Source organism: Rhinolophus ferrumequinum, chromosome 5 (genome assembly GCF_004115265.2).
Source record: "Rhinolophus ferrumequinum isolate MPI-CBG mRhiFer1 chromosome 5, mRhiFer1_v1.p, whole genome shotgun sequence".
NCBI classification, from domain to species: domain Eukaryota; kingdom Metazoa; phylum Chordata; class Mammalia; order Chiroptera; family Rhinolophidae; genus Rhinolophus; species Rhinolophus ferrumequinum.
The window spans coordinates 57,504,013-57,517,832 of NC_046288.1; the positions used below are offsets into that span (position 1 = coordinate 57,504,013).

The 13,820-nt window shown below is 41.2% G+C and overlaps 1 protein-coding gene, 1 long non-coding RNA gene and 1 pseudogene across 2 annotated transcripts in view; 1 reads left to right on the forward strand and 2 right to left on the reverse strand.

Moving 5' to 3' along the window:
- On the reverse strand, positions 1–11,893 carry LOC117022224 (uncharacterized). Its single transcript, XR_004423006.1, has 3 exons — positions 11,365–11,893; positions 6,004–6,113; positions 1–1,260 (listed from the first exon to the last, which is right to left on the reverse strand). It is a non-coding gene; the product is annotated as an uncharacterized LOC117022224 (long non-coding RNA).
- Positions 2,592–3,330, reverse strand: LOC117022223 (UPF0711 protein C18orf21 homolog; annotated as a pseudogene).
- LOC117022222 (cytochrome P450 2U1) overlaps positions 10,419–13,820 on the forward strand; it is a 22,858-nt gene continuing 19,456 nt past the window's right edge. Inside the window, exon 1 of the mRNA XM_033106095.1 lies at positions 10,419–11,114. Within this exon, the coding sequence (XP_032961986.1) occupies positions 10,628–11,114 (487 nt within the window). The 5' untranslated portion in view covers positions 10,419–10,627. The remainder of the gene's footprint in view (positions 11,115–13,820) is intronic.

Genomic DNA, 13,820 nt, shown 5'->3' on the forward strand with positions numbered 1-13,820 from the left:
TTTTTGTTGTTTTTTTACAGACATAGAAAAGCCAATCAAAAGTTCATATGAAATCCCAAGGGACCAAAACAATAGCAAAACAATAGTCAAATTATTTGTTAATACACTGTCCCTCAGTATTCATGGGAAATTGGTTCCAGGAGCTGCCTCAGATAGCAAAATCTGTAGATGCTCAGGTCCCTTATATAAAATGTTGTAATATTTGCATATAACATGCACATCCATATATTTTAAATCATCTCTACTGACAATACCTAATAACATGCAAATGCTATGTAAATAGTTGTTATACTGAATACTTTTTTTTTTTTTATGTTTCCAATGTGAAAGTGTATTTTGAGTCCCAGTTCATCCACTGGCGCTGCCCCCCTCCGCGTTGATATACTTAAAAACATTACCTAAGAGTTCTAAAATCTGAAGGGATCACATTAAAAGTCGCCATTGTCCTTTTTGCAGTTAAAGCCCAAGGGGCTGTGCTGAGGGTGAGAATAATGGATAGCATGAACTAGGACGTGTTGAACATGATTTTAGCCTACAGATCAGCTCTGTGACACCACAGTTCTTTGTGATACTGAGACAAGTATTAGGTCCTCATTCCCTCTTGCCCCTTTTCCACCCATTCCTGTTGATTTGGTTTTCTCTCTCAGGGTTCTGCTCACCTCGTCCCTCTCTTGCTCACGAGGGTCCCCTTTTCATCCTCACGATGGCTTCCTTTAGTTTAGCATAGGCTTGCTGCAGTCCACAGGTCAGTGGTGCTTGCTGTTCCTGGCTCCACATCTCATGATGTTTGGGTTTCCACTTGTTGGCTATTAATAATGCTGCAATGAATATTCATAATGCCAGATTTTGTGTCGACATGCTTTCAGTCCTCTTGGGTCTATACCTAGGAGTGTGCTTGCTGGCCATTTATTTTCTTTGGAGAATTGTCTGCTCAGATTCTTTGTCCAAGTTTTGTCTTTTTATTATTGAATTTTAAGAGTTCTTTAACAGATACATAATTTGCAAATATTTTCTTCCATTTTGTGGGTTATCTTTTCACTTTTTTTTTCTTTTCACTTTCTTGATGGCATCCTCATTTGAAGCACACAAGTTTTTAATTGTGATGTAGTACAATTTATGTTTTTGTTGTTTGTGCTTTTGGTGTTATATCTAAGAAACCATTGCTTAATCCAAGGTTCTGAAGATTTAGTCCTATTTTCTTCTAAGAGTTTTGTATCCACACTATAATTTTAATAACTTCTTTAGAGATGCCCAGAGTTTCTGCCAAACAGAAAAGAAAGTCACAGATCCATGGGTGTTCTTCACTTGCAGCTAAGGATATGTAAAAACTCTCCACCTACCGTAGGAGTTCCTACTTTTGCTAGTTCTTATCCACTTCCCAGTAATGTGGCTGGAAAAGATCTTAGTTCTAAACCTAGTGTGGAACAATTGGGCTAAGGAATTGGAATTAAAATGTAGTAGTGTAGGAATAGTTGCAGAGCTTGTGCTATGTGCTGGGCAGGAAACTAGGTGGGAGTGGCCCAGGTGAGATCACCCAGACCTGCATAGAGCTCATAGGCAGTTAGAGACACAATCAAAAACAAACTACAGGGTCACCAGCACTGTTGATAAAAAAGTGTCCCCTCATAATGCAGTGGGGTTGGAGTAGACAGCAGTTTCCAAAACCATGTGCAAAGGCCCAAAGCTGGCAAGAAGATGGTATGTTCTGAGAACTGCAAAGAGCTCACTATGGCCGAGTGATCAGGGAGAGGGGTGAGCAAACAAGAGCAAGAGTTCAAGAGAAACAGATGTTCCAGTGAGAAGTTAGCCAGAAAGGGGAATTATCTGTCATGACCAAAGTATTATGCTAGGTGCTGTGGACACAAAGGGAAGGCCCAGCCCCGCAGCCTGTGACTTAGTCTAAAGTTCAGAATGATGATCTCACCATCCCTCTTTAATGCTGACACTAGCTGGTGTAATTTCACTTCACACAACTACAAGACCTACCCGTTAATAACCTTGGCTTTTCACAGTTTACCAAGCCCTAATGGGAGAAAAATAAGTTTTAAACTGTAAGCATCAGAAAGGCTTGGAAACAGATCATAGTTTAAAGTATCTAAATTATTTAATGAGTTTTTAAAAAACAGGTTGAATACCATCCTAGCCTATCATTGTAAAAAAGTATATCTGTATTCCAGAAAAGATTAAAATAGCTAAACTCTTACGTTCCATTCTAATGTAAATTTTAGAACTAGCAATAAGTCTTCACCAGAGCACATGAAATGCCACTGATGGTGAAATGTTACCAAAGAAACAATAGAATATTGTAAAAATGAAAAATCTCGTATCCGACTGAATCATCTATAATCAAGAATGTCCCATATATCTACTTTTGCATGCACAATAGGAATAATGTTAAGATTTTACTAGTATGTAGTCATGCAGATGCTTGTGGGAAAACAAGTGCACATATACTTGATCCTTTTTCTGAATTAGCGATAAGGCTATAGAAATCCAGAAAGGAGTAAATAGACCCTCTCATAAAGCTGTTTTCTGACTAACTTTAGTTTCAGAAATTGCATTAAACATTTCTTGTTTTCATAGCCCGTCCCTCACAAAGAAGATAAGGAATTTCTGAAGCCAACCTTTGTTTTCTTTTGGGATTCACTCTGACTAAGCAACAACTTTAGTTGAAAGGAGTGTTTCTTTGTTTTGCTCACATTCTTTGAGGAGTTAGTGGGTGCTGACTGTCCAGAGGTCTATGTTCTGAAAGTCAGTGCGGGGCTCTTGCCTCTGGAACCAGACGTATCATGATTCAGGTTTGCAAAACTTTTGAGTTTTTCTCTCTGGTGTCTTCAGGCTGAGTTTACGTGTAGGAGTGGTAGGATTGTTCTTCAGTGCTGACAGAAAGCTTCTACTTTTACCATGATGTTTAACTGTTTTGTTACATGTTTTACAAGTAATCAACAATACTCTTTCGGAGTCTTTATACTTTTGCACAATTTTTGCTTCTTTATAACTGAGTGTATTTCTTGCTTCTCGATTAAGAAGTTTCTGTATTTTGGCTGTCAGTTTGGGCTTGGGTTTGAGGCGCACTCGAGAGTTATCCAGAACCAGCAACTGGAAACAGTATGGACATGTTCTTTCAAAAGTGCTTTTAGCATCTTGTGACGAACTGTAGGTCCAGAGGAGATAGCGGGCCTGGCCCGGGCAGCTATCTCGTCGTTTCCACCCCACGGCTTCAATGTAGTGCTTCTGCCTCATCGCCACTGTGTCCGCACACCACTAAGCTATACGGAATACTTTTGATCACAGGTGGTTGATTCCTCAAATGTGGAACAAGAGGATATGGAGGGCCAATTGTATAGCCAAATTTGCCAGAATAGCCAAAACAGTTTTGAAAAAGAAGAAACAGTGAGAGGTCGTACACTTCTGATTTTAAAACTTACTATAAAGGTACAGTTGTCATTAGTCATTAGGAAAATGTAAATCAAAGCCACAGTGTGATACCACTTCACACACATTAAGATGGCTATTATGGGTGGAAAAAAGAATAACAAAATAACAATTGTTGGTGAGGATATACAGAAATTGGGACACTTGTTGTTGGTAGGAATGTAAAGGGGCACAGGCACTGTGGAAAACAGTTTGGTGTTTCCTCAAAAAGTTGGACATGGAATTACTATATGATTCAGCTACCCAACCTTAGACATATACCTACACGAATTGAAAGCAGGGTCTCAAACAGATATTTGTGCACCAATGTTCATAGCAGCATTATTCACAATAGCCCCAAATGGAAACAACCCAAATGTCCATTAATAGATAAATGGATAAACAAAATGTACTATATACATACGATGGAATATTATTCAGCCGTAAAAGGGAATGAAATTCTCCAATATGCTACAAAATGAATGAACCCCGGAAACATTATGCTAAGTGAAATAAGCCAGACAAAAATGGGCAAATATTGTATGATTCCACTTGTATGAGGTATCTAGAAAAGGCAATTCAGCGAGACAGAAAGTAAACTAGAAGTTACCATTACCAGGTGCTGGGAGGAGATGGTGAGTTACTTATTGTTTAATGTGTACAGAATTTCTGTTTGGGATGATGTAAAAGTTCTGGAACTAGATAGTAGTGGCAGTTATACAACACTGAATGTACTTCATGCCACTGAAGTTTACACTAAAGATGGCTAAAATGGTAAATTTTATGTTACATAAATTTTACCACAGTGACTAAAAACTCCCTATATTTATTCCAGCACTATTTGTAATAGAAAGGAAATGGAAGTAACCTAAATCTAGAGGGTTTTGCTGATACATTGTGACGTACCTAATGGATTTCCTAATGGTCTTGGTTTCACCTCTGCCCCTTTACAAAGCATCCAAAGTGATTCTATTAAAACATAAGCCAAATGTTGGTATTCCTTCTCAAAAACACTTCTATGGCTCAGGATTTTACTCAGTAAAAGCCAGAGTCTCTACAGTGCCCTACAAGGCTACCTCTTGGATTTCACCTTTCCCACCCTCCCCTTGCCTACCTCACTCTAGCCTTGTTCCTGGAAAACCCCCAGCATAATTAGCCTCAGGGCCTTGGCACTTGCTGTCTCCTTTTTCTGGAATGCTCTTCCCCTAGGTATCTGCAAGCCTTCCATCAGGTGATCAGCTATCGAAGACAAGCCTTCCCTGAACAGCTTATATGAGATGGCGTGTGTGCACAAACATACACACACACACACACACACACACACACACACACACACACACACAGCAGTTTCTACCATCCTCTTTGTGTGCCTTTTTTTCATCCATAGTACTTATCACTGACACATTATACACTTGTTCATCTTATCTGTCTTCTCCCATGAGAGGATAAGCTCCTTGAAGGGCAAATTGTTTTGTTCACATAGTATTCCCAGTGCCGAGAACAATGCATGACATTCAGTGCTCAGTAAATATTAATATTTATTGAATGTTAGTCCATTCAATGAAATACCAGACAACTGTTTTTAATGTTCAAAAATAATCTTAACATTATTCCTATTTTGCATGCAAAAGTAGATATATGGAACATTCTTGATTATAGATGATTCAGTCGGACACCAAATTTTTCATTTTTACAATTTTCTATTGTTTCTTTGGTAATATTTCACCATCAGTGGCATTTCAATACTGGGGGAGGCATACCAATACTCACTGGCATGACAAGATTCTCAAAAAAAAAAAAAACCACAAAACATCATTAAGTGAAAAGAGCAGGTTAGTGAACTAAAAGTATAGTATGATGCCATTTGGGGGACAGGGAGGAAAACTATGTAAGCATATAAGAAATCTGAGAGTATATGTATCACACTTTTAACAGGTTATCTCTGAGGTAGAAAAGCAAAGTACGTGTACTTGTGTGTGAGTGTAGTGTGTGAATATGTGTGTACGTTCTTTGTTTTATGTAGCAATAGACTTAGCACCAATTGTATGTCTTGATTTATTCTACTGAAATAATCAAAGATGTATATATCACAGTATTGTTCATAATAGCAAAAAAATAAGTAAATAAAATTGAAAATAGCCTATGTATTGAAAACAGGATATTAGATAAATTTCAAAATACTCCTAAACAACGAACTAGATTTTTAAAACACAAAGTTCAAATAATAGCCTACAGTCTAAGTCTAGCTGCTGTCTTTTTACATAAAGTTTTATTGAAAGATAGCCATGTCCATTTATTTATATATTGTCCATGGCTACTTTCCTGTTCCCACAGCAGAGTTGTACAATTGTGACAGAGATCATATGGCCTGCAAAGCCTGAAATGTTAACTTTTTGGCCCTTTACAAGAAAATGCTGAACCCCTGGACTAGAATACAGCAATTTAAAATGATTTGTGGGAGAACAACATGGAAAATGTTAAGGATATATATTTATTCACATATTTACTCAATATGTGAATATTATAAATAGATATATTTATAAAGCTTAAAATATCGATGTATGAAAAAAAGACTTGGAAGATACATACAAAACTGTTAAAAGTGTCTTCTTCATATGGGCGATCGATGGGAGTCCTGGTAGGAAGTGTGCATTCGCACACTTCTGGTGTGACCTCTTTCTTTTCCCGAATAAACTGTTCTTTTGGTGGAGGGAAGAGAGGGGGAGGAGGGAAGAAATATTAAAAGTTACTTCTGAGTGGAGAAAATAAAAAGGTGATGATTATTCTCTCCTTTACAGTTTCCTGCATTTTCAAATTTTCTACAAACACTATGTATTACTGTTTTAAAAATCAGAATGAAAATTTGACTTTTATATATCTGTCTTGCTTTGAGTATATTCTTGACTAAAAGAAAACATAGATAACCTTTCAACGCCCTTCCGAAAATGTGATTCGTCATGAGACTTAGAAGTGAGGCGTCATTATTTGGCAAAGGGCCAAGCATTCTTATCTGAATCCGGAAGGAACCACCTTGTGTTAGTTTTGTTGAGGCAACCCGCTTATAGTTTACTTGTAAATGTACTTATTTTTTCAAATTTTATTGAGTAAGAATGTTATTAATCAGAGGCCAGGTTCAAAGACCTGACAATCTATTTAAGAGGGCGAATATCAGAGATAGGACGAATGTCGCAGGCCTTGTGTTATGGCTCCCTCATTTTACTACATCACATGATGAAGAGTCAGAAGAGTTTACAGCTTGTCCACAGCACCCCAGATAGATGTGGGCAGAGTTCCCGTGTGGTTTCCACCCTGACTTCTGCATAATAAATGGAAGTCAGTGAGCAAAAACAGAGAAGCAGGGATTTCAGCAATGCCTCCGCCTCCATAAAAATCAAACAGGGATCAGTAACAATCATGGGCAGACTAAAGTTAGAGTAAGTTTGTTTTTTTAAGAGGAATGTTACTCTTTACTTTTTCTCCTATTCCTCTTTATTTACATACTAAAGTACCCATCCCTGTTGTTATATTAGGTTGTTGCAAAAGTAATTGTGGTTTAAAAGGTTAAAAATAATTGCAAAGATTACAATTACTTTTGCACCAACCTAATAGTAACAATATAGCATGTAACTGTTACTGAGGACTTCACAATAGGTAACTAAGTTTTCTTCACCATGTCTTTTTCTTCCAAGATACTGGATTCTATTTTTTATTTGTTCTATTGAAACATAATTTAGTGGTGTGAGATGCACAATTCAGTTTTAACAAATGCATATACCTAAGTAACCAACACTCCAATCAAGATGGAGAACATTTCCACCATCCCAGAAAAGTGTCTCATGTCCCTGCCCAGTCAATGCCCAGAAATCTCTGTTGTGATTTCTATCACCATAGGTGAGTTGTCCCTTTCTAGAACTTCTTATAAATGTAATTATTCAGTATGTAATCTTTTATGTCTGGCTTTTTGAGAATCATGATGTGGGGGTGTATCACAATTTATTTCTCCCCTTCTCCCCCCACCTTTTCCTCCTCTTATTTTGAAGGATATCTGGACCATTTCTAGTTCGGGCATTAAATAAAGTTTGTTTCAATTCTGGCACCACTTTGTCTAAATAAAAGGAATGGGATTGTGTTACTTTTGAGATTCTGCCTTCCACTAACATTTAGATTTCTCAGGATCCTCCCTGATCTCCTTTCCCGCAAAATATCAGTATATACATGCAACTGGAGAAAAATGAAGTGGGTAATATTGAAGATGAGCAAGTTTATTTATTTATCATACAAGCCTAAAGGCTGAGTATAGAAAACAAGTTAATATCTTGGCCAGTCTCACAATCTAATGTTGGAAAGGGTAGGTAAAGCTGCAAAGGGGGTTTAAAAAGGCAGCAATAGTGCCAACCTATAGAGTTTAAGGCGTTATCAGGGCTCAAGTGGTAATTATTATAATTATAGCTTGTACTTATTGAGCCTTAATTGAATGTTAGAACGTGCTAATTATTTCATTTAATCCTTACACATGATGTAGGGACATTTATTATCCCAATTTTAGGTAGAGCACGTGGACACTCAGAGGATACATAAAGAAGTACATAAACTATATACAGAAGACACTCAAAGGAGTATACATGAAGCAAATCATAGGGACTTAAAAGAAATGAAGGGCTTAATTTTTAAATGGAGTGGTGCAACTAAATATAGTATAAATACTTTCTTTACTTTCTCTTTTTATTAGCATTTTGCAGATCTTTTTAAACCATATGTCCTCTCTGTTCATACTCACTGACTCTGGTCGGGGATATTGTGTGAATTTACCTCCCAGGGAATTACAAACCAGCTGGACAACTGTCGTTTTACAAATGGAGTAATTTTACACCACTCTTGATAACAAAATAACAAGTACTTAAATATTTTGGATATACTGTTACCAACAATTCTGGCCAATAGCCATGCACAGCAAGAAGGATTTCAGTAGGAAAGTGAGTGGTTTAAAAATGATCTTTGGGGATTCAATAAAAAAAATGATTTTATTTCCTTAATGCTCTCCTTGTTGTCCTTCCCCTCTGACCCCACCCCAAAGATCTTTTAGTATTCTCTTCTTTTACTGCCACTGATTATTACATTATTCTCCTATTTAAAACAGGAAGTATGGAGCAGAAAATATTCCTTTTCCGGGCAAGAGAACCTGGAATAGAATTTGGGGAAATTCATCCCTAAGCACTAGATGAGTTATGTGGCTTCATGTTTAAAACTGTTTATCCATTGTATTATGAACAGTATAGCTTCCCGTATTAGTTTGCTAGCGTTTCCATCACAAAGTACTACAGACTGTGTGGCTTAAATAAGAGAACTTTATTTCCTCACAGTTCTGGAGGCTGATCATCCAAGATCAAGGTGTTGGCAGGGTTACCTCTTCCAAGGCCTGTCTCCTCGGTCTGCAGATGGCTGCCTTCTCACTGTGTCCTCACTTGGCCTTCCCTCTGTGCACACATGTTTGTGTCCTCATCTCCTCTTTTTATGGACACCAGCCATACTGAATTAGGATCCACTCATATGACCTTATTTTACCTTAATTACCTCTTTAAAGGCCCTGTCTCCAAATGCAGTCAGATTCTGAGGTCCTGGGGGTTAGGGCTCCCACAGGTAAATTTTTGCAGGAACACAATTTAGCCCATAACACTTCCTATCTGCATTACAGACCTGCTAACCTATCGGAATAAGAGAATATTTAGGAAAACACAATAAATGCAATTCTGTCTTGTACAAGGGGTGTCTGTTAAATTAGTGACATCTTCCAACTATCCTACAATCATTTGTGAACTGAAGTTGCTTGTAAGGAAAGATGTCATGGCTACTATTTCAGAGAGCAAGGCTATGAGGAGAATCAGCTGATATGCTGAAGATCACATCTGCAAACAAATACAGCGGTTTAAATTTTTAAAATTCTCTAAATTTAAAAAAATGAGAAAAGTAATCTAAACATTAATGGTTAATTATAGGAGATATGAGGTAGTTTTTTAAGCTTAAAATAACTTAGAAGAACAAGGCAAACACAGTATTAGTATAGAGTAGACCTGAAAGTTAGCAGGGCCTATCACCCACCCGCCACCATCCCTGCCGATTCTTGCCGCAGCTTTGGCGGCCTAAGCCTACTTCTACTAATTGCGTTTCCATCATCCTGCTCTCTCTCCAAATCCTGATTTAGATCAAGTAGCCTTGTCTTGGGCAGCCAGATGGCTCAGTTGGTTAGAGCAGAAGCTCTGAACAGGGTTGCCGGTTGGATTCCCACATGGGCCAGTGAGCTACACTCTCCCACCCCCCTACCAACCCCACCAACCCCCCCCACCAATCCCCCCCCACCACCACCATCCTCCACCCACACACAACTAAAGACGCTGAGCTGCCACTGAGCGGTAGCAGCTGCCAGACCAACCGGCAGCCGGATGGCTCAGTTGGTTAGAGTGGAGCCCTTAACAAGGTGGGCGGTTCAATTTCCCGCAAGGGATGGTGGCCTGTGGCCCCCCTGTCCCCCCCCTCACTAAGATTGAAAACAGCGACTGGACTTGGAGCTGAGCTGCGCCCTCCACAACTAGATTGAAGGACGACTTGCAGCTGATGGGCCCTGGAGAAACAGTTTCCCAACATTCCCCAATTAACTTTTTTTTTTTACAAAAAGTAGCCCTGTCTTATTGCTACCAAGGTGTGGGGTGGGTACCCCACTCTCCTAGCTCAGGGTGGAGGTGGTGGGGTGGAGGCTGAGTCACATCAGAGGCCTGTTGTCTACGCACAACGTATGCACTCGGCGGACAAATGAAAGACTCAAGGAACTCCCAAAGCCAATCACAGAGCAACAATGTGCAGCAAACATCGTTGCTACAAATATCTACAGAAATTCCCCTGGGCCAAGCCCCACCTAGAGAAGACATAGTCCGGGAATTAGGAGCGAAACTTTCTGACTGCGCCACCCGCCCGGTCCTGCATCATGTGCGCTAGCTACATCAGCTGCGCAGCGAGCGCGTCCCCGTTTCCGCACGCGCTTCGCTGGTTAGGGGAGGTGGGGAGAAAGCGGGGAGCGCAGCCAATCCAGTGCGCCCTCCGCCGCACCTCCCGCCCCAGGCTCCGCGTTCAGGCCTCAGGCCGCAGCCCCGCGCCTCCCTCTGCGCGCACTCTCCCGGGACAGCGGCAAGAACGACAGGTTTAGGTTGCTGTCGCACAGATCATGGCCTCTGCGTCGCCCCAGGCCCCCGCCGAGGGCTTGCCCTGGCCTCTGAGTCTCCTGCCGGCGCCCCTAGGGCTGCTGCGGCTGGACCCCACCGGCGGCGCGCTGCTGCTGCTCGGCCTGGCCGCGCTGCTCGGCTGGAGATGGCTATGGCGATGCCGGGCGCTGGGCATCCCCCCGGGGCCCAAGCCCTGGCCGGTGGTGGGCAATTTCGGCTTCGTGCTGCTGCCGCCCTTCCTGCGTGGGAGGAGCTGGGTGCACCGGCAGGCGAGGGAGGCAGGCATGGACCCCTCCAGCATGGGCGCGCATGTGTTGCTGGCCGAGCTAGCCCGTGTGTACGGCAACATCTACAGCTTCTACATCGGCCAGCACCTGGTGGTGGTCCTCAACGACTTCCACAGCGTGCGCGAGGCGCTGGTGCAGCAGGCCGAGGTCTTCAGCGACCGCCCGCGGGTGCCGCTCATCTCCCTCGTGACCAAGGAGAAGGGTAAGCTGGGTTCGGCCCGGCACCCTGAGGGGTCGAGGGCCGGGCGAACGCGCGAAGCTGCGGGGCCTGTGCCCCTTGTAGCTCCCCTGCCCCCGCCCCGCCCCGCCCGCCGCCACCTCGGCTCGCCTGCATCCGCGCCGAAGTGGGTGGCGCTGGCGGCGCCTCCCTTACCCGGTGCCTTTAAGATGCCACCGAGCCCTAATGGATGACTGACTCGTTCGTATTCTGACATCAGAAGTAAGAAACTCACCGGAAAGTTGAGGACGAGTAATGAGAGGGGAAGAGGGTGACAACCGGGTGTGAAGCCGGGCTGGATCTTCCCTTCCGAGAAGGAAGCCTCACACTTCAGGCGGCGTCACCGGGGAGAAACTTGGCCCCTGTTAGAAAGAGGGAGGGATATTCTGTTCACCTTCTGAGTTTTGCGTGCAAGAGTTTAAGAAGATTTATTTATTTTCCCATAAGATAGGAAGTCCAGGAAACACTTTAGGAGCCTACTGGCAAACTTCATACCCTGGGTTTGTAGCCTCTGTGATTGCTGCCAACGGGAGTCTAAGTGGGGCAATTTTCAGGGTTAGGAAAAAAATGTTATTTGTTGCAGCAAAATATCCCATGTATTCTTCTCCAAACGTCAGCCATTTCTTTCTTTATTTCCCTTTATCAGTCTTCCCCTCCCTTTGTCTTATTGGCTGGCATAGGTCCCTGACTTGTTGTGTGTATTAAGTCACTCTTGTGCATCAGCCAAGTGTTAAACGTTTCCCTCACGGAGCTTTTTTTTTCCTCACTGCCTCTCCACATAATTTATGCTCCCTTGTTAGAACCAGTTTCATTGCATGAGTATTTTTCCTTCACTGTACTTATCAAAACTGAAGCTACATAATGTTGTAATCTAGGGCCAGGATGGGGGTCTTCACCACTCGATTGACATGGGGGGTGGGCGTAGGGGGCCGGAGTAATTCCTCGTCCTGCCTGGCACATAGTACATTCTCAGTAAGTATTTATTAGGTAAATGAACTACCCCCGGGCCCTGGAATGTGGCATAAAGAGATCCAGGCCTTTTAGAATCTGATTAAGCCAGACTTTTGCATCAGGATTTTAAGTGAACAGTAGTCATGACGATCATAATAAAGGTACCACTGAACAACTGTTCGAGTTCAGACCTCACCCTCTCCATGCCTTCACGCATGCCGCTGCTTCTACTTGGCATTCTCTTCCAATCTCATGGCTGCCTGGGAACTCCTGCCTGCTTTTCTTTTCTCTCTCTTTTTAAAAATTGTGGGAAATACATGTAACAAAATTTATCACCCTAATTACCTTAAAGTGTACAGTTCCGTGGCATTAGGTTATTTACAGTGTTGTGAACCCATACCATCATCGCCAGAACTCTTTTCATCTTGCAATACTGGAACTCTGTGTGCTTTTCACAAACATTAAAAACCCCAGTTCTCACTTTTTCCAGTTCTAAGAATCCACCATTTTTTGTCTCTATGAATCTGTGAATCATATAATGTTTGTCCTTTTGTGACTGACATATTTCACCTAGTGTAATGTTTTAAGGTTCACCCATGTTGCAACATGTGTGAGAATTGCTTCCCTTTTTAAGACTGAATAATATTCTATTGTGTGCATAGACTACATTTTGTGTATCCATCCCTCCCCTGATGGATACTTGGGTGCTTTCTCTGTTTGGCTCTTAGGAAAAACGCTGCTGTGAAAATGGTACATATACAAATATCTGTTAAAACACAACAAAAGTGGTAAAAGATTTTTTCCAAGTGTTAATTTTTCTCTAATACAATTCCTATAAATCAAAAAGTAAAAGTTCAAACTAGTATAAAATAATATTAAATGTCAACTGTAAATGAAAAAAAAGTAAAAGTTCAACAACCCAATAGGTAAATGGTCAAAAGATACGAATAGGTAAAAGATGGTGATTAACCCCATTTAAAGCAAATAAAATCCATAGTTGAGATTTCATTTTCCAGCACTCATATTTTAATATAGGATTTTGTTTTGTTTTGTTTTGTTTGTTTTTTAATTGGGGAACCATGTGTTTTTCCAGGACCCATCAGCTCCAAGTCAAGTCGTTGTTTTCAATCTAGTTATGGAGGCCGCAGCTCACTGGCCTATGTGGGAATCGAACCAGTGACCTTGGTGTTATGTGCACTGTGCTCTAACCACTGAGCAAACCAGCCACACATTCAAATAGGTTTTGATAACAGTTATTAAAGGAATGAAGGAACAGGCATTCATTTGTTCAGAGTAAATTGGTATAACCTTTAAGGAGGGCAATCTAGTTTTTAAACTTAAAAATGCACATACAATGACTAAGCAATTCCAACGCAATCAAAAGAATATTTTGCAACATGTGAAAATTATATGAAGTTCCGGTTTTAATGTTTATTAGAACACAGCCATGCTCGTTTACAGACCAATTGTCCCTGATTGCTTTTGCAGAGTATTTCTCACAGAGATTATATGGCCCACAAGCCTAAAATATTTAGCCCTCTTCAGAAAATGTGCCTGACTCCTGATGTAGAGCAGCACTATATAATAAAAATTTCTGTGATGACAGAAATGTTCTCCACGCTGTCCACCAGCTAAATGTAGATACTAAGATTAAGAAAGTAAGAGTAGCTTATGGCTATGGGACAGCAGACAGCATAGCTCTAGAAAATGAGGTGTTCATTTTAAATGACACATATACTT